This window comes from Ictidomys tridecemlineatus, chromosome 3 (genome assembly GCF_052094955.1).
Source record: "Ictidomys tridecemlineatus isolate mIctTri1 chromosome 3, mIctTri1.hap1, whole genome shotgun sequence".
Lineage (NCBI taxonomy): Eukaryota > Metazoa > Chordata > Mammalia > Rodentia > Sciuridae > Ictidomys > Ictidomys tridecemlineatus.
In genome coordinates this window covers 51583738-51601547 of record NC_135479.1, presented here as the reverse complement: position 1 = coordinate 51601547, position 17810 = coordinate 51583738, and the positions used below count along the sequence as shown (strand labels likewise).

The 17810-nt window shown below is 49.4% G+C and overlaps 3 protein-coding genes across 11 annotated transcripts; 2 read left to right on the top strand and 1 right to left on the bottom strand.

Annotated features, from left to right (window-relative positions):
* The first annotated feature begins 1604 nt into the window (after positions 1-1604).
* Cldn7 (claudin 7) lies at positions 1605-3934 on the top strand. The gene is made up of 4 exons (XM_005332772.4): positions 1605-2300; positions 3094-3258; positions 3366-3450; positions 3549-3934. Exons 1-4 carry the CDS (start codon positions 2078-2080, stop codon positions 3709-3711), a joined length of 636 nt encoding a protein of 211 aa, XP_005332829.1. The 5' UTR covers positions 1605-2077; the 3' UTR covers positions 3712-3934.
* A 244-nt stretch (positions 3935-4178) lies between these two features.
* On the bottom strand, positions 4179-10319 carry Elp5 (elongator acetyltransferase complex subunit 5). Of its 7 annotated transcripts, none has more exons than XM_078042785.1 (9): positions 10216-10319; positions 9730-9790; positions 9561-9641; positions 7929-8149; positions 7248-7274; positions 5843-6024; positions 5350-5445; positions 5141-5241; positions 4179-4505 (listed from the first exon to the last, which is right to left on the bottom strand). In XM_078042785.1, exons 5-9 carry the CDS (start codon positions 7252-7254, stop codon positions 4391-4393), a joined length of 501 nt encoding a protein of 166 aa, XP_077898911.1. In that variant the 5' UTR covers positions 7255-7274; positions 7929-8149; positions 9561-9641; positions 9730-9790; positions 10216-10319; the 3' UTR covers positions 4179-4390. The 7 variants fall into 7 exon arrangements, with proteins under 7 accessions (XP_077898911.1, XP_077898907.1, XP_005332828.1 ...); XM_078042781.1 differs by lacking the exon at positions 10216-10319 and adding an exon at positions 9950-10199; XM_005332771.5 differs by lacking the exons at positions 7248-7274; positions 10216-10319 and adding an exon at positions 9950-10010.
* A 200-nt stretch (positions 10320-10519) lies between these two features.
* On the top strand, positions 10520-17142 carry Ctdnep1 (CTD nuclear envelope phosphatase 1). 3 transcript variants are annotated; one of them, XM_013361770.4, is made up of 9 exons: positions 10520-11336; positions 14089-14155; positions 14252-14370; positions 14568-14639; positions 15222-15338; positions 15459-15570; positions 16092-16176; positions 16491-16547; positions 16779-17142. In XM_013361770.4, coding segments are annotated over exons 1-9 (732 nt in total). In that variant the 5' UTR covers positions 10520-11234; the 3' UTR covers positions 16780-17142. The 3 variants fall into 3 exon arrangements, with proteins under 3 accessions (XP_013217224.1, XP_077898912.1, XP_005332827.1); XM_078042786.1 differs by adding an exon at positions 13361-13507 and having other exon boundaries at positions 16491-17142; XM_005332770.5 differs by having other exon boundaries at positions 16491-17142.
* Positions 17143-17810: the final 668 nt, after the last annotated feature.

The window sequence follows — 17810 nt, the reverse complement described above, 5'->3', positions numbered from 1 at the left end:
AGTTACAGTGTCCAGATTACCCTGTAGTAGTGGCAGTGAGCTTGGAGAGGTGTTAGATACACTCAAGCAAAGGGGAACATGGACTTTTAGAGCTGGAAGGAACCTGTTAAAAAGAATCTCACCACGAATCAAAAAATACAATAAATATGAATGACAAAGAGTTCATGAAGTTCTGCATTTTATACAAAAGCAGGTTATTGAACTTAACAAGAGTGTTCTTTAATATTTTCACTGAATGAATGAAGGAAAGATTTACAGACAAATGTTTGAGAAGAATATAGATGGAAGATATGAGGAAACAGATGAAAAAATGAAGAGAGGAAAATGTAACGAGAGAGCCAGATTAAGAAAGGGGTATGAAAGGTGTAAGGAGGTTGGAAGAGAGGTAGACTGGGAGACAACAGCAAGAAAAAGGGGTGGAGAAGCAGTAATGTGCACAAAGGAGATGAAAAAGGCTGGGCTCCAAAGGATTGGAGATTGGGTACAATGGTAAACTAACAGGGAGGGAGTGAAACAGGAAACTACAAAATGGAAAAGGCAAGAAGGGGGAGATGATCAAAGAGAGGAATGAGCAGATGATTGGAAGAGATGTTGGGAGGAAGGATGGGGCAGAAGCTTGGAGAGAGTGAGAAAGAATGTGAGGGTGAGGTGGAAGAATGAGGGTGGAATCAAAGGCCACTTTGGAGAGCCAGATGTTGGGGAGGACAGAATGGTGAGGGGATGGGAGAGTGCCACAAACAGTTCCGCCCAGGATAAGAACAAGGGAGAGAAATGTGCTAGCCGTCGGAGGGGGGTGAGGAAAGTGGAGGGTAAATTTGAAAAGACTCCAAGGGAAGGGAATGATGGGTGTAGCCGAGATTCTGACCTAGGCTTACCCTTCTCCCCACCCTCTGCAGGCTCACCTCAGTGGTTTCTGCCTTCTGCCAGGAGCCTTGATGTTAGAGGGGATATTGACAGGCTCAGGCATTAAGTATGTCAAGAACTGGAACAGAGGACCAGGAAGTGGGGTTACTGGAGAGCCGTGCCCAGAAGCTCGCTGACTGTAGGAGGGCCTAGCTAGAGGGTGCCGGCAGTAAAGGGGAGGGGTCCTGGGGAGATGTCACTGGGAGTGGAAACTTCAAGAAGTCTGCAGCAATGGGTGATTTTCCGGGATTGGGTCAGGGCCCATTGAAGGTGGAGACAAAAGAAAGAGAAGATCGAAGGGTGGAGTCGAAAGGCGGGCTGGACGAAGAACACTTGGGGCATAAACCTGCAGGGAAAAGGTGGCGCCGAACCTTTCCAGGGGCGTCTCCCCAGCTCTGGCTCCGGAGCGTCCCAAGCGCACCTGTTGAGAAGAAGGGAAGGAAGGGGCACCTTGGTGCGAGTGGGAAATCCAGTCTGGAGGGGCTGACTGGGAGTTTCAGACTCCTGAGAAGACGTTGCCTCGTCTCCACCTGTGGTTAAAGCCCGGCAAGTGGAGGGGCGTGACCCTGGTGCTCAGGTTTCTTCCTCTTCACCTGGGAAAGGAGGGGTGGGGGCCAGGACTTCCGGTTCAGGTGAGTGTCCCTTCAGTGACGTCAGGTCACCCTCGGCTGCCCCTCCGGTCCCGCCCCCCCTCTCGCGTTCCCGGTCCGCGGGGGCGCGTCCCCGACGCCCTACATATACTCAGGTGCGCCGCGCACCTGTCCGCCCGCACCTGCCCGCTCACTGCCCGACAACCTTTCCTGCGCAGCGAATCCCTGGACCGAAAGGCCTAATACTTTCTGGGAACCGCACCCAAACGGCCCCTCTACCTTTTGTTTGGTAGGGTTCGTTGAGAGCGCCGGAGAGAACCGCCTGACCTTCGGGGACTGCTTTTGTCTGAAACCAGATCTTCGGGCATAGCCTGTTCCCTCTGCTGAGACCGTCACTCCACCCGAGGGGTCGATTTGTGTTTACTTCGGGTGACAAGAAGATTTGAAGTCACCCGGTCAAAAACATTTTTGCTTCTTTGGGTGACTTAAAACACCACCCCAAGTTGTCTTGTTGGGTTGACCCCCGGATTCGGTTTGTCGCGTAGGGTCGCCAGTCCGACGTCCCGTATTTTTTGAGGGCGGAAATGGCCAATTCAGGCCTGCAGTTGTTGGGCTTTTCCATGGCAATGCTGGGTTGGGTGGGCCTGGTGGCAAGCACCGCCATCCCGCAATGGCAGATGAGTTCGTACGCAGGCGACAACATTATCACGGCCCAGGCCATGTACAAGGGGCTGTGGATGGACTGCGTTACGCAAAGCACCGGCATGATGAGCTGCAAAATGTACGACTCGGTGCTTGCTCTGCCGGGTAAGGCCGCGGGACCGACGGGGCGGACGCGCGCATGGCCGAGATGGTGGGGCGGGGTGTGGGCAGGGCCGAGGTCCCCCGGCCAGGCACCTTGATTGCCAGGGACAGGAGGAAGTCGAAGTGGTCTCGCTGGGGCAATGGGGCTGGGCTGGGGCGAGCCGGGGTTCTGGTGGACGCACATGGGCTGATACCCCTGCAGCCTGTGCTCTTCCTTGAATGCCCCCAGCCAAGCCTCCACCTGGGCTTGGGCAAGTGAGTCCTAAGCCTGGTCGTCATCTCCCCAGCGCCCTGGGCCAGCCAAGGCCTCCGTGTTATCCCGCCCTTTTAGTTTGGACAAAAGGGGGTCGGGGCTGAGGCTGTAAGGAGGACTGCGCAGCTGGGCAGTTTGTCAGACGTGGGCGGCCACCTGCGGCCTCTAATCTTATCCGACGATTAGACGAAGCCGCAGGCCCGTGGCCCCGAAGGCGGGACCAGGGCTGGGACGCGCGTCAGGATGTTCAGCTTATGCCCAGGTTCTGGCTGCCCCCTTTTACCCTTCCCCCTACACGGAGCAGTTTCATCGAAACCCTGGCGCCCCGGGCGGGTTTCTCAGCAGAAAGGGCGGGGCGCGAGCTGGAAGGCTACGTTGTCCCGAGGGTGTGGGAGCCTGCCCGCTGGAGGTAGGGCCTTAGACATCTGAGGGCGTCAGAATCTAGCGACCGCTAGACGCGGGTTCAAGGAATAGTGGGCGCGGCCCGCCCCGCCAAGACTGCCAGCCATTTCCAGCAATGACGGCGTCTTTTCTCCTCTGCAGCGGCCATGCAGGCCACTCGAGCCCTAATGGTGTTATCCTTGGTGCTGGGCTTCCTCGCTATGTTTGTGGCCACGATGGGTATGAAGTGCACACGCTGTGGGGGAGACGATAAAGTAAAAAAGGCCCGTATAGCTATGACTGGAGGCATCATTTTCATCGTAGCAGGTGAGTCATAGGTCCAAAGGCAGCTCTCCTCTGGCCCTTGTGGGAGGTGGTTGGAGAAGGTGCTGATTTGAACCCTCACAATATTGGAATTCTTATTCTCTCTCCAGGTCTTGCAGCCTTGGTAGCATGCTCCTGGTATGGTCATCAGATTGTCACAGACTTTTATAACCCCACCGTCCCTGTGAATTTTAAGTAAGTCTGGGATCCCAGTCTAAGAAGATAATCTGGGTTCTTGGGATAGGAAGGCAGAGGCAGGCCAGGTTTCTGATCTCAATCCTTTCTTTCCACAGGTATGAGTTTGGTTCTGCCATCTTTATTGGCTGGGCAGGGTCTGCTCTGGTCCTCCTAGGAGGTGCACTGCTCTCTTGCTCCTGTCCTGGACAGGAGAGCAAAGCTGTGTACCGTGCACCACGCTCCTACCCTAAGTCCAACTCTGCCAAGGAATATGTGTGAGGTGGGACTCCCATGCCCCAGCCTGACAAACTGTGGGCGTGCCCAAGTGACTCAAAGGACCCAGGGCAGAGGATTCAGCATGTGGGCAGAGTGCAGGACAAAGGCCTCCTGGTCACTCCATCCTTGTACACCATGTACAGTCCTCTGGGGGGGGGGGGTTGGGTAGGAGACAAAAAGTGGGGAGAATGTGCTTTTTGTACAGTAATAAAAAATACGTTTTGGAGTTTTAGGCTTTCTTTTCTTTCTGTGCCCGATTCTTCCCACTTAGAACCTTGGAGGGAGCTTGGTACCTAAAGTACATTTACTTCAATTCAAACCCTTGTAGAGTACCAGTTGTGTGCCAGGCCACTCTTGCTCATTTAATTTTCATCGTGACTCAGACTCAATGCTTAGACTGGACTCCAAAGACTCAAGAGTTTGGCTTTCCTCACTGCCCACCACTCATTTCCTTTTTATCAACAACAAAAAAAATTAATAAAAGATTTTATTAGGTATGGGGGTTGTTCCTATTTCCTCACCTTATGCTATCTCTTCATCCCACTTTTTGTTCTGATTGGATACTGCTTCCTACCTCATAGGGTAGGACCTCTATAGACAAAGGAACAAAGGCAGTACAGAAACTGGGACCACAGTCCTCCCACTCCCACCCATTTCCATTAGTGTAGTCAAGTCTGGCCAGTCAAATATCAAGGTCATCATCTGGGTCTTCTTGGTCTAGGTCATCATAAGCATCTGGCTCATAGAAGATGTGGCTGGTAGCCTGGCCTGGCGCAGGACGCAGTAGAACCTGCTGTCTGAGGGAGAATTGGTGCTAGTGAGGTGGTTATTAGATCAAGTCTGGATACCCCCTTAGAGGTGCCTGTGACTCACTTAGGCAACCCAAACTAGGCTTGTGTCATTTTCTTGGTCCAAGTTCCTCCTCTGACCTCTAAGATTATTTAGGGCTAAGAAAGAACCAGTTGACCCTGGCATAAGTACTACTCTTATTTAATAAAACTCTGTTCTTAGCAGCTTGAGGGGAAGGATTCTGCTGCAGTCTTGCTTCATCCACCCACACACTGGGCTCAGACAAGAGGCACCTACCAAGCCCTCGTTAACCAGCCTTTGCCACACCCATGCATCTTCCTGTCCTATGTCCTAGCACTGCTGGCAGGAGAATAAAGTTACCTCTTAGGGTTTGCTCTGGCTCAGCCCAGAGCAAGATTACTCTGGGGACAATTATGAAGGTAGAACCCATCCATAGCTGTAATGGAGATAAGACAGGAAGACCCTCCGCCATTATGGGAGATATGGGTGGGTACAGAACCACTCCCCAGGCTTGTATCTGGAAGTGGACTTTAGCTCCTATAAAGTCTGAGAGGTTAATCAATAACCTGTCTTCACCCCACCTCAGATGCTGGGGATCCAAGCACTTAGGCTCCAGCCTTACTTTTCAGAACTGAACTGGAAGGGCAGAATCAGGCTATCCTTGGCTTCTCTTTCTTCCTTGGACAGGTGAAGGTTAAAGGTCAAATGAGTCGTGGGGTCCACCTGCAGGTAAAAAGATGCTGCCACTTGGCCTCATTCCTGAATCCTTGACTCCACTCCCAACCTCTGCAGTTTTATTCTACTTTTGCCAGATCCCAAGCTTTTAGGTACCAGAGATGTATGAGGATCTGGGTGGTGCTGGGACTCTAGGGGAGGCCCCTCCTGGAGGTCGAGGCTAAAGTCAGGAAGGATGGAAAACCAGGAAGTCTAAGGAGAATAAAGAAGAAAGTTAAAAAGTTTTTGTTTTTTCATCCCACTGAACAAACTAGAGAATTCAGGACCTCTCACCTCAGCCCCCAATCACCCGAACACATTGTTTTCAGCCCTAGCTTTCCTCTAAGTCTCTCCCTACAGACTTGTTCTTCCTTCCCACTAATAACCATTCTAGTCTTTTAAAAATCTTTCTAGGGCTAGGGATGTAACTTAGTAGTACAGTGCTTGCCTACCAAAGTGCTGGGTTTGACCTGTCTGTCTCTCTAACACACACAACCAACAAAATAAAACAGGAAAGTATTAAAAAAAAATTTTTTTTAAATTATTCTTCCCATCATGCCAACCCTTTTTCTGACTTTAATTTCTAGTTGTTCTTGTTGCTTCTCCTAACCTGATAAGTTGGGCGCTGTTGGGGCTTCCGAAAGAGGACATGGGCTGAGGCTTGGCCCATTAAACCACCCAGAATCACCTCAGTCTGGGTAAGACTGCTCAGTACTCCCACAAGGCCTGGGCCATGAAGTTCTTCATGTAGCAGGCCCAATACATGCACCTGCTTTACTGGGGAACTATCACCTGGAGAGAAAAGGAAATGCAGGGCATGAAGGAGAATAGTGAACATTTAGGGTTGAGGTGAGGTAGCAAATATTGAAGAAAAGGAAGGAGAGGCCCACATTCCATCAGAGTTCTGCCACAGTCCTGACTTACCCTAGCCAATCTCACTGCTTAGCTACGAGCCCCTACACTCTACCGCTCAGTTATACCCCTGGCCCTTTTTTATTTTGAGACAAGGTCTAAGTTGCTCAGGCTGGCCTTAAACTTGAGATCCTCCTGTCTCAGTTTCCCACACACTGGGATGGCAGGGGAGCCACAGGGATTATAAGCATGCACCAGTGTACCCAGCTTCTTAATACATTTTCTTACTCCAGTGCAAATCTGATCAAGGGACCACTGACTTTGGCCGCTCCTCATGGTCTTCAAGATGGAAAAAACATTTTTGGCTTCTAATAGCCACAAACTTTTCAGTTTCATCTCTTACACAATGTACTGCTTGCAGTTTTTTGTAATTTCCCAAGATCTTAGAGCCTCCTTTCTTTCCCTTTTTGGGAGGATTAAGAGTGTTGGGCTCTGCACTAAACATTAACACAACATTTTAGTTTTTACAGAGGTCAGCAATTTTAGATCAAGCCATATGGCAATTTCAAGTAGTTTTTTTCCTAACGCCATCGTATCCCCCACCTTTTTTTTTTTTAAAGAGAAAACTGAAGCGCTGAGAGATCAAGCACTTTAATACAAAGTTAGGTGTGTCTAACTCGAAATTCCATTCTAATATCCACAGTGTACTTTAGGGCTAGTTCCAATATTCCTGACTCTTGGGCCAAATCTGTCTGTCTAAGCCTTGCTCTTCAGGATGGTTCCTTCTTTAAGGTACCCTGTACATATATTCCTAAATCATTATAGTCTTTATCAGACTACCTTGTATACTTATCTGCATAAGAATTTGAGCTCCCAGGGAGCAAAGACCCAACTACAAAGTTAGACTTTATTTTTCCATTATTGAACCTTATATGTTTTATGTATTTAATGTTTGTTAAGTGAATGAATAAAAATAAATGCTAAAAAAAAAATGACTGGAGTTGTAGCTCAGAGGTAGAGCACTTGCCTAGCATGGGTAAGGCACTGGGTTCGATTCTCAGCACTGCATATAAACAAACAAACAAACAAATAAATAAAATGTCTATCAATAACTTAAAAAAAGATAGGGCTGGGGCTGTGTAGCTCAGTGGTAGAGTGCTTACCTAGCATGTGAGGCACTGGGTTCAATCCTTAGCACCACATAAAAATAAACAAATAAAATAAGGCAATTTTGGGAAAAAAAAAAGGTTACAGAGGGGCTGGGTTGTGGCTCAGGGACAGTGCACTTGCCTAGCACATGTAAGGCACTGAGTTCAATCCTGCACACCATATTAAAAAAAATAAAGCCATACATATAAAAGAGATTATAATTTTTTAATTCTGGGTGGGATGGGGTACACCCGCAATTCCAGCAACTCTGAAGGCTGAGGAAAGAGGATCGCAAGCTCAAGACTAGCCTTAGCATCTTCTCTGTCCCACAATAAAAATAAAAAAGGACTATGAATGGTTAAGCATCCCTGGGTTCAATCCCTGGTACAAAAAACTAAAAACAATAACAACAAATTCCCCCCAAAAGGTTGAAGATTGAAGATGTAAGAAAGTATTTGGAGACAACTGATGCTGATGCTGGATTTTTTTTCCTGGTGGAACTGCGGCTTGAACCCAGGAGGGCATTATACCACCAACCTACATTCCCAACCCTTTTTTGAGACAGGATCTTACTCAAATTGTGATCCTTCTGCCTCTGCCTCCCAAATTCCTGAGTCTTGATGCTGATTATTAGGTTGAAAAAGGGAAATACTGCCTGCCAGGTGGAGATATGTAAGGGTAAGGAGGGTTCTCACCAGGGTAGGAGTTCTGATGGCTCAGAGCATGGAGGGTCTGGCAGACTGCAGTACAGGGAAGATGAAGCAAAAGCCAGCTGAGTGAATCAAGAGCTATGGTGGCAGGACCAGGATCTGCCCTCCTACATATGGCTCTCAAGACTCCCAGGGGTCCCTCAGGAAAAGCCTCCCCAGTTTTTGACCAACTGAGAGGGTCTCTGAAGAGGTCATAGTAAATCAGCCTGAAAAGGGAAAATAGGAGACATAATATTACCCCTTTCCCCTGCCACCTCAAATTTATCCTATCTTTGTGGCTCTATTTTAAAATTTTCGCTAATACCTTAAATATTGGAGCTTACGCTCTTAGACATGCAACCTAAGATTGAGAGCACAGACTTTGGTGTCCAATAGCCTAAGCTCCAAGCTTGGCTTTGCTACTTGTACAAAATCACCTAACTGGGAATTCTACCTACTGAGCTACTTTTACATTTGTTCTAAACTCTCCAATGGTACTGCCTCTGTCTTGAGTTAGACCTTGGTCACCTCACAGCATTATTCTCTTTAAAATTCATTAAAACAAGGGCTGGGGTTGTGGCTCAGTGGTAGAGCACTTGCTTAACATGTGCAAGGGCCTGGGTTCGATTCTCAGCACCACATAAAAATAAATAAAATAAAGGTATTGTGTCCAACTACAATTAAAAAATATTAAAAAATTCTAAACAATATTGTTCACTGTTCTATCTCCACTATATAGCAGAACACATGGTTTATAACTGGTACACAGTATGTATACACTGAACCTGGATTACTGCAATAGCCTTCCTATCTGGTCTCTCTGTCTCTAGGCTGCCTCCTTCCAATCCGTTCTCCACACAGTGACTGGGGTTGTAGCTCAGAGGTAGAGCACTTGCCTAGCATGGGTAAGGCACTGGATTCGATTCTCAATAACTTAAAAAAAGATTATAGGGCTGGGGCTGTGTAGCTCAGTGGTAGAGTGTTTGCCTAGCATGTGAGGCAAGCACATGGACTAAAATTTCTAACAGGCATGGTGTTATCAACTCTCCTGCAAAATTTTCAAACCACTCCCCACTGACTTTGAGGAGGGGTTTGAAAATTTATACCTTTTACAATCAAGTTACCTCTTTATCTGCATGACCTCAGCTATTTTGGGAAGCTCTTCCACCTTTCATGATATGTCTTATCATACCTTCCTAGTTTTGCACATGCAATGAACCCTCTGCCCCTAGGACTAAACCCTCAGAAATTTGCCGTCAGTGTTGAGCGAAATCTGGAATGCATGGTTGAATTAAGCACGACCAGATTCTGAATGACTCAAAAGGCAGAGAGTGTTTATTCTTATCCTCCAGTTTGGTCTCTACTACTCAACAATATGGCCTACCTTTGTGTTTTGTGTGTGTGTGTGTGTGTGTGTTGGGGAGTACTGGGGATTGAACCCATTGGCGCTCTACCACTGAACTACATTCACAAACCCTTTTTGAGAAAGGGTATCGGTAAGTTGCCTGAGGCTGGCCTCAAATTCTGGGTCCTCCCGAGTTGCGACCCAGACCGGGTTTTTATGTTTGTTGCTGTTAAGAAACTCTCTTAACAACAGGGGCCCCACATCTAATGAAATTTCTCCCAATTTGTACTTACCGGCTGTTGACACAGGAGTCAAAACCTTCTCGAAACTCTTCCTCACTCACTTCACAGCCCAAGACGTGGACTTGCTCCCCACTAAGGCAGAGATGAGGGGGAAATGTCGAAGAGTGGGGCACTGGCTCCCTTCTTAAGCAAGGACTGAGACACGCTGCCCTTTACTCACCGCAGTGCAGATTTCTTGATGAGCGCTTTCAGAAGACCCCGCCCCTCCCACTCCACGGAATCTAAGGAAAGCGAGGGCAGAATAAACACTGAGAACCTTGAGGTTTCCACCTTCATAAAACAACCGCGACTTCCACTCCTAGCCTATGACCTATGGCCCTTCCTTCCCATTTCCACCCCATAAATCTGACCCGGAACCTCCGGTGCCTTAAGTTTCCTACCGCGAAGCAGCACCAGGCCGCCCAGGGCCAACAGAGAATCCAGCATCTCTGACTGCCTTCAAACTCCTACTTCGACGCTCTCTGATGGCGTCACGACCCACAGCCCCGCCCGCTCCGGGTGAGAGGGCGGGGCACTCATTCCTCCCACAATTAAGAGCTGGCAAAGGCCGGAATGAGAGGTGATTTTATGTTCAGTATTCCCAGGAGAGCTTAAGCGAAATGGCCCCTCCCGAGCCTTAGTGCACAGACGTAGGGACGATACCCACAGCCTACATTTTCACAATGACTGGGGCGGGAACAGCCGTTGGGACAGTTGTCTGAGGGAAGGGGAGGGGGTCGCACATCCCTCCCTCGACGGTCAGAGCCACAGGGCAAGTGACGTCACTCCGCCCCGCCCACGCTGTTGACTTTGCTCCACTCCCCGCCCCGCGGTCGCCTTCGGCGCTTGCGCAATATCGAAGTGTTGTTGGGGGCGCGCTCGGCTTTCCCTATCCCTACCCCCGTAAGACCGAGTAGGGGGAACTTTAGTCCCGGTGAAGCGAATACACGTCACCACCGGAAGTAGTGTCAGAGGGGAAGAGGAGGGGGGAAAGAGAGGAGGAGGGAGACCTCTGGGCGGTAAAATGGCGCCTGTCAGAGTGGGAAATCCAGCTGCAGAAGCTGCAGCCCCGCTCCCCAGCGGCTAAGAGACCGCCGACCTCGGGGAGGGGGAGGCCACTTCGGTCCAGCGCTCCGCGCCTTTCGTCTCCCCCTCCCCTTGCTACCCTGCTCTTTCGCTCAGCCTGCCCATTCTTTCGCCGCGGCCCTTCGCGCGCCTCTGCCCCCGCCCGCCCCTTTCCCGCGGGCAGCCCCCTAGTGCGCCTGCGCAGCGGGCCACCCTTCGCTTCCCCTCCCCTCCCCCTCCCATCTCCCTCCCTCCCTTTTCCCTAACCCCCTCCCCCACTACCCCCTCCCCCAATTCTCCATCCCCTTCCCTCCTAGTCTCAGAGGACCCCGTCCTTGCCCGACCTGTTTCGGCCTGCAAACTTCGCGAAGCCGTCGGTGCCCCTCCCCGCCCATGTGGGCCCCCGCGGGCTGCCCACGCCTGTCCCCCAGATCCCCGTTCCGCTGGGCTTTCCCCTCGCCGGGGGTGGCTTTCTGAGCCGCCCGTTCCGTGCCCTTCTCTGCAGCCTTTTCTGCCACTCGGGGCCCCCGTTCCCCCTCCTAGCGGCGGGGGGCTGCCCCCGGGGGGCTGGCTGAGCTGGGCCGCGGGGGCCCCGGGGCCGGCGGTGCCGGGGTCATCGGGATGATGCGGACGCAGTGTCTGCTGGGGCTGCGCACGTTCGTGGCCTTCGCCGCCAAGCTCTGGAGCTTCTTCATTTACCTTTTGCGGAGGCAGATCCGCACGGTGAGCCTGGGTGGGCACTGGCGGTGGTGGGGAACTCTGTTCTTGGTGCTCATGGGTTTTCGGAAAGTGTCAGGCCTCTGGGCCCAAGAAGGGAGTCCTGACAGGGCTTTTCTACGAGAGGATTAGGGCATCCTAAGCCGGACGGAGGGTGGTGAGGGAGACCCTTATAAGAGAACTGAGATCTGGGGTTTTTAATGGGACTAGATAGCACAGGATTTGGCAACTCTTGGGGGCTAGAGTGGTGGGTGGGGCGCTCTTTAAGAAAGCTAGAGTTGTTGCTAAAGAAACCGAGAGGCGGGGAACACCTGTTTGCTGGCAGCCAGATCTATGGATGTGGACTTGTGAAAGACCCTCCTGTTGGAACCTCTGGGTTTGTTTGGTCTTGGAGAGAGAGGCTTACGTGTGTCAAGGGTGGGGGGTGGGTGGGTAGGAGGGCATGTGTAACAAACGAGGATGGGAACTTGGGGAAAGCCCTTGGTATGAAGGAGAAACCTCTGCAGTTTCTGTTAAGGCAACTCCTCCAAAAAGGCCCTGGAAACTTATTTCATAGTGGGATTGTAGGATTATGGATTTATTGGGACTCTGGACAGAAAAAGATGCTTTTATGATGACATGCCTTAGTTGTAGGAGGGAGCACATTAAAGTTTGGGCATCTGGGTTAGGAGACAGGCTGGTTAGTAGAGCTTGCATTTGAAGATGTGCTTGTTGCTCCAGAAGACCTTAGAATTGGGAGGGGGTGGGGTCAGACTGTTTGGATGTACCTAAGCATCTCTAGTTCCCTCCTCCAAAGCTTTTCTCCAAGGTTGAAGAAGCTCCTTTGGCTAACATCTCTTAGTGAATGTGCCCCTGTGTTGTCATCACCAGTTGGGCAAATACTCTGAAGGAGTGTGGGGAAAACTGAGTGAGCTGGGGTGTAGAAGTCTGTATTCTCTGGCATATTTCAATATAATTTGAAGGAATAAAATATAGTAGGGGTGGCCTGGGTCAAGAGAATTCCCAGAAAGCCCTGGGTGGGAGTGGTGATTGACTTATTGATTTTGGGGAATGGCCTGGCCTTGGGTTCTTCCTCTCCAACAGTTTATTTCTTCCAGTTCCTGATTTAGGGCTCCCACTGTTTGGGGAGGTGATGGTTGTAGGCAGGGCTATTCTCCTAAGAAAGTTAGAAGCCAAAAAAAAATTGAGGTCAGAAAGGCTGAGACAAATGTGAAGCTAGCTCCTGGGGTTTTCTTTATGTGTTCTTTATGTGTCTCAGTCCATTCTCTGTCTGATCTTGTCCTGAGAATTCCCTCTTCTCCCCCCTAATACACCAGTTTTAGGGGAGTAGTACTCCAGTCCATTTATTGGAAAGTTAGTTACTTCCAGAATTGCTTTTTGGGTAACACTGACCCAACAGCCTTTTGTCTTCCTTTCCAGTCTAGTTTCCTCCCCCACCCCGCTTTCTGGCAAACACTTGGAGCATTCCCTACATGCCCAGCATAATGCAACCCGAGATAGGAGGGCAGGATACCCGAGCTGTTTCAGCCTTCATCACAGCCCAGGGAGAAAAGAAGGGCAGATGCCTTGGGATTAAGGGGAGAGAGGATTTTTTGGTTTGCAAACAGGGGGAGCATGGTTCTGGTTTGGCTTGGGGCCTAGGCATAGATCAAAGAGTGTGTCTTAGAAGAAAAGAGCAGAGAGAATTGCCAGGCTTTGCATGGTAGATCTGACTTGGGAAATGTCCTCTAGAGAAGGCTTGGAGAAGGAAAGCTGGAAGGCTGAGGTGGTGACATTCCTGTCCCTTCTTCACTTCTCTCTCAAAGGCCTTACTTCATTCTGGCAGGTGGAGCTTTCCAATATTCTCTGCCTAACATGGGTACTGGGCTAAGGAGGTTGTTCAGGGGGTTGAGGTTCTCTGAAACTTGTGACTTGGCTTGTAGAGACACAAATGGACAGGTGGCTGGTTAAAATAGGTCTGGTGGCCACCAGCCAGAGGAACTTAGCTGACCTGACAACCTTTGGATTCCCTCATTCTCTATTCCCCTTAGCAAACCAAGGATCTCCTTGTCCACCAAGAGTCTGAGGCTTTTAGTTCCCAATGGAAGATGATGTTTCCACAATGAATCCTTGGAGTGAAAGTCGGGATTTCTTTGTTCAGCATACCAAACATCATGGTTAAGATGGCAGGCTCTTGGGTCAGTCTTCAGAGAACAATCCTGACTCTACCCCTTCATTGATTCTGTTAATATTAACTGCCCACCCTTGCTGCAGTGTCCTAGGCAATGGGAAAGAAGCCATGATTGGGACAAAATTCATGCACTCATGCAGTTTTCATTCTAAATTGGGGAGGTAAGATGTTGAAACCTTGGAATCCTCAGTTTCTTCATCCTTAAAATAGGGATAACAACACCGGGCATGGTGGTGCAAACATGTAAACCAGCAACTTGGGAGACTGAGGCAGGAGGATTACAAGTTTGAAGCCAGCCTCAGCAACTTAGTGATATCCTGTCTCAAATAAAAACTAAAAAGGAATGGGATGTAGCTCAGTGGTAAAGTACTCCTGGTAAAATCCCCAGTACCCCCCCCCCAAAAAAAAAAAAAGGTTTTGGGGAAGAGGAATAATAATATTATTAGAATAGTTTTAAGGATTAAGTGAAACAATCCTAAATCACGTAGTGCCCAGCATGTGATAAATAGTCAGTTTTTGATACCTGTTATTATTTCTGGGGAAGATGTACTTGTTAAGTATTCTAATCCTTTCTCTCGTCATCTTTAGGTAATTCAATACCAAACTGTTCGATATGATATCCTCCCTTTATCTCCTGTGTCTCGGAATCGGCTAGGTGAGTATGGTGGCTGGAAAGACCCCTTGAGATGAAGTAGGACTCCACCTGTGGGCTGGAGGTCAGTTGCTGTTTTTCTTTCCCATTGTGGTTCAGCCCAGGTAAAGAGGAAGATCCTGGTGCTGGATCTGGATGAGACACTTATTCACTCCCACCATGATGGGGTCTTGAGGCCCACAGTGCGGCCTGGAACGCCTCCTGACTTTATTCTCAAGGTGTGTGGGGATGGATAGTGATGAAAGGGTTGTGTCTGTTACTCTGCCCAGTCCTGGGCTCCCTTGCCCAGAGTATCTGGTCCCTGATCCCTGGCACCTGTGTCAGCCTGGAAAGCAGGAGGTAGTGGGGGTTACAGAGATGTTGTCTAGGTCTGTGTCATGGTGTTCAGAATATGCTCAGTCCTTCCTTTCTACAGGTGGTCATAGACAAACATCCTGTCCGTTTTTTTGTACATAAGCGGCCCCATGTGGACTTCTTCTTAGAAGTGGTGAGTATACACAAGCTAAAGGGAATTCTGTAATGAAGGAATAGTTGTAGGGCTTGGAGATTTTAGGGGATTTGGGGAAAGGGGCGAGAAGTGGGTGAGGGCAACTTTGGAGAGGGAAGGATGTATGAAGGTAAAAGGAATGACTTTCAGTAGTTGAGGTTCATTTGTTATACTGATATAATTCTATTCTTCCATGGGCATCCTACTCATTTGTGTTTGTATTTTTGAATCTTAAGTTATGGAAAGCCTCACACATTGATTTTGAAGGTTTGGGGAATTTCAGAATTTCCTGTCCCCAAAGACATTTGATGTTGCTAGGAGGCCTGAAGCATTAGACTGAAAAAGAACTGTACACCAGTTTAAAAAACCCAGGGTGGAGTAGGGGGAGGTGTGTGTGTGTGTGTGTGTGTGTGTGTGTGTGTGTGTGAGTGAGAGAGAGAGAGCGCGCGCGCGCGCATGCAGGTGCATGAGACATAAAGAGAGCGCGCGCACACACACACACACACATATACACACTCACCCTGTACATCTTAATGAATCATCGCCTCCTGTGACACCTCTTTTTCTTCCAATCTATTTCAGGTGAGCCAGTGGTACGAGCTGGTGGTGTTTACAGCAAGCATGGAGATTTATGGCTCTGCTGTGGCAGATAAACTGGACAATAGCAGAAGCATTCTCAAGAGGAGATACTACAGACAGGTAAGGAGCTAGAGTCCAGGTTTAAAAGTGATGCAGGCCACTAGGGAGGGATCTGGCTTTGAGGCAGTTGCCTTGATGGGGAAGTTGGGGAGGTGTACTCCATAATTCCCTGCCTTTCAGCACTGCACTTTGGAGTTGGGCAGCTACATCAAGGACCTCTCTGTGGTCCACAGTGACCTCTCCAGCATTGTGATCCTGGATAATTCACCAGGGGCTTACAGGAGCCACCCAGGTATGGGGGAAGATGATGAGTCTGTCAGGGCCAGGACATGACTCATGGGTTGTTTTTTTTTTTTTTTCCTCCCCACCCCACTTTGGCAGTTCTGGGGATGGAACCCAGGGTCTTGTACATGCTGGTCAACCAGCAGCAACATACTCAGCCCGCTCATGAGGCATTTTGAATGGAGGGAACTAGAAAGCTGGATACCTGGGCTTTGAGGTCTGGGATTTCCTGGTCCACGTGCAAGTTCTCTATTTCAAGTGAGATACCCACCCCCATGTGTGAATTTCACAAGTCAGATTTCCTGTATCATTTGTTTCAGGTGGGCCACAATGATAATAAAATTTAACTAGAAACTTCACACTAGTATGAATTTGGGTGATTAATGTATAATCAGGAAGATTTTTACTTAGGCTGTTGACTTGGGTGGTGGAGGTATAGTTTTTTTTTTTTTTTTTAAGTAATGATTTTCAGAAAAAACTTCCAGTATCTCTTGAATCCTTTCTTCTCATCCACATTTTCACCCACTCCAGACAACGCCATCCCCATCAAATCCTGGTTCAGTGACCCCAGTGACACGGCCCTTCTCAATCTGCTCCCAATGCTGGATGCCCTCAGGTAAGGGAAGTGAGTTCTAGATAATCTGGATTTCTGAGGAAAGATAGATAGAGGTGGGGGATCCCAAGGGAATAAAAACATTTGCCGAGTTTTATTTACTTGCCTTCCTTCCCTTAAGAGCTTAAATATTTGGACAAGGTCTTCTCAATTCCAAAGCTCGTCATTCTTAGCCATAGGGTTTTGTTCAAATGACCTGTCTCATCATGTGAAAGTGGTGTTTAATTCTGCCCCGTATCCAGTGAGGTGCCTTACACTAGTGTTGTGAGGATGTCAACTATAAGGTACTCCACCAATGCAAGTTATTGTCATCCCAGGTTCACCGCTGATGTTCGATCCGTGTTGAGCCGAAATCTTCACCAACATAGGCTCTGGTGACAGCTGCTGCCCCTCCACCTGAGTTGGGGTGGGGGGGAAGGGAGGGCAAGCCCTTGGGATGCCGTCAGATGCCCTGTCCAATGTGAGGACTGCCTGGGCAGGGTCTGCCCCTCCCACCCCTCTGCCCTGGGAGCCCTACACTCCATTTGGAGTCTGGATGGACACATGGGCCAGATTGTGAAGCAGCCTCACTCTAACTTCGTGTTCACACTCCATGGAAACCCCAGACTGGGACAGGTGGAGGCCTTGGAGAGCCGAAACTGTCTGGTGGAGAGGCAGGACTGGCTGGAGTGAGAGACAGACATACCGTGATCCAGGAGGCTCAAAGAGAAGCCAAGTCAGCTTTGTTGTGATTTGATTTTTTTTTTAAAACTCTTGTAAAAAAACTGATCTAATTCTTCACTCCTGCTCCAAGGGCTGGGCTGTGGGTGGGAGACTGGGATTTTGGGCCACTGGATCCTCCCTAAACTTGTCCTTCCCTTTCTTTCCCTCTATTTTTCTCCCTAGATTCCCTCCAACCTGTAACTAGCTTTCTCTCTTTTTTTCCCCTTTCCTCTCTTTTAAACCATGCATTATAACTTTGAAACCAAAGCTGCCCTAGGTCCTTCTCTGGGGTTTTGGGAAATGAAGGGAGGGGACTGTGTTCACATCCACCCTGTCCCAGAGCTAGATGGAAAGAGCGATGGGGAGTAACCGGAAAGTTGGTGATGAATATGGAGATAGAGTAATAGGTTTCAGCTACTTTGGCTGGAAGGGCCCAAGTGACAGAATGAGAGTGAGGCAGCTTCAGAGCAGTAGTGTATAGAATGACGAAAGGAGCGGAATCCTGGAGACTCCAAAGGGCATATAGCTGGAGAAAAACCTGGCTTCAGGGGACTGACGTGGCCTGGCTGAGCCCGCGCTGCCCCCAGGTGGATGGCACCCAGGTTCCCGGCGGGCCTGGCCCGCTCTTGCAGTGGCCCCGCCTCCCTGGCACCTCCTCCCCGTAGCCGGCTCTACTTCTTTGCACCCGCCACGTGACGCTCCGCCCTTCTCTGAGATCACATGACTTTTCGTAGAAAACAAATTCTGGAGTGTTCTTCCGCCCTGGCGTGGTTCCTGTCTTTTGGAGTTCATTTCGAATCCTTATCGGTCCGCTCATTCCTGGTCATTAATCCTTATATACATCTGTCCGAACATCTATTTCTTTCCTTTCCTCTTGTTTCTGGAGTTCGTTTCCGCCACTTGGGTACTACTTTGTTTTGGTGTCAACGGCCGCC

Excerpts from the sequence above, each read along its gene's own strand:
- Cldn7 (XM_005332772.4), top strand. The coding sequence starts at position 2,078 with ATGGCCAATTCAGGCCTGCAGTTGTTGGGCTTTTCCATGGCAATGCTG. Across the intron at positions 2,301-3,093 it reads CTCGGTGCTTGCTCTGCCGG|CGGCCATGCAGGCCACTCGA; the intron begins GTAAGGCCGCGG and ends TCTCCTCTGCAG. Across the intron at positions 3,259-3,365 it reads CATCATTTTCATCGTAGCAG|GTCTTGCAGCCTTGGTAGCA; the intron begins GTGAGTCATAGG and ends TTCTCTCTCCAG.
- Ctdnep1 (XM_005332770.5), top strand. The coding sequence starts at position 11,235 with ATGATGCGGACGCAGTGTCTGCTGGGGCTGCGCACGTTCGTGGCCTTC. Across the intron at positions 11,337-14,088 it reads TGCGGAGGCAGATCCGCACG|GTAATTCAATACCAAACTGT; the intron begins GTGAGCCTGGGT and ends CGTCATCTTTAG. Across the intron at positions 15,339-15,458 it reads AGAGGAGATACTACAGACAG|CACTGCACTTTGGAGTTGGG; the intron begins GTAAGGAGCTAG and ends CCTGCCTTTCAG.
- Elp5 (XM_078042780.1), bottom strand. The coding sequence starts at position 9,845 with ATGAAGGTGGAAACCTCAAGGTTCTCAGTGTTTATTCTGCCCTCGCTT. Across the intron at positions 8,150-9,560 it reads GACTCCTGTGTCAACAGCCG|GCTGATTTACTATGACCTCT; the intron begins GTAAGTACAAAT and ends TTCCCTTTTCAG. Across the intron at positions 4,506-5,140 it reads TTCCAGTTCAGTTCTGAAAA|ACAGCAGGTTCTACTGCGTC; the intron begins GTAAGGCTGGAG and ends ATTCTCCCTCAG.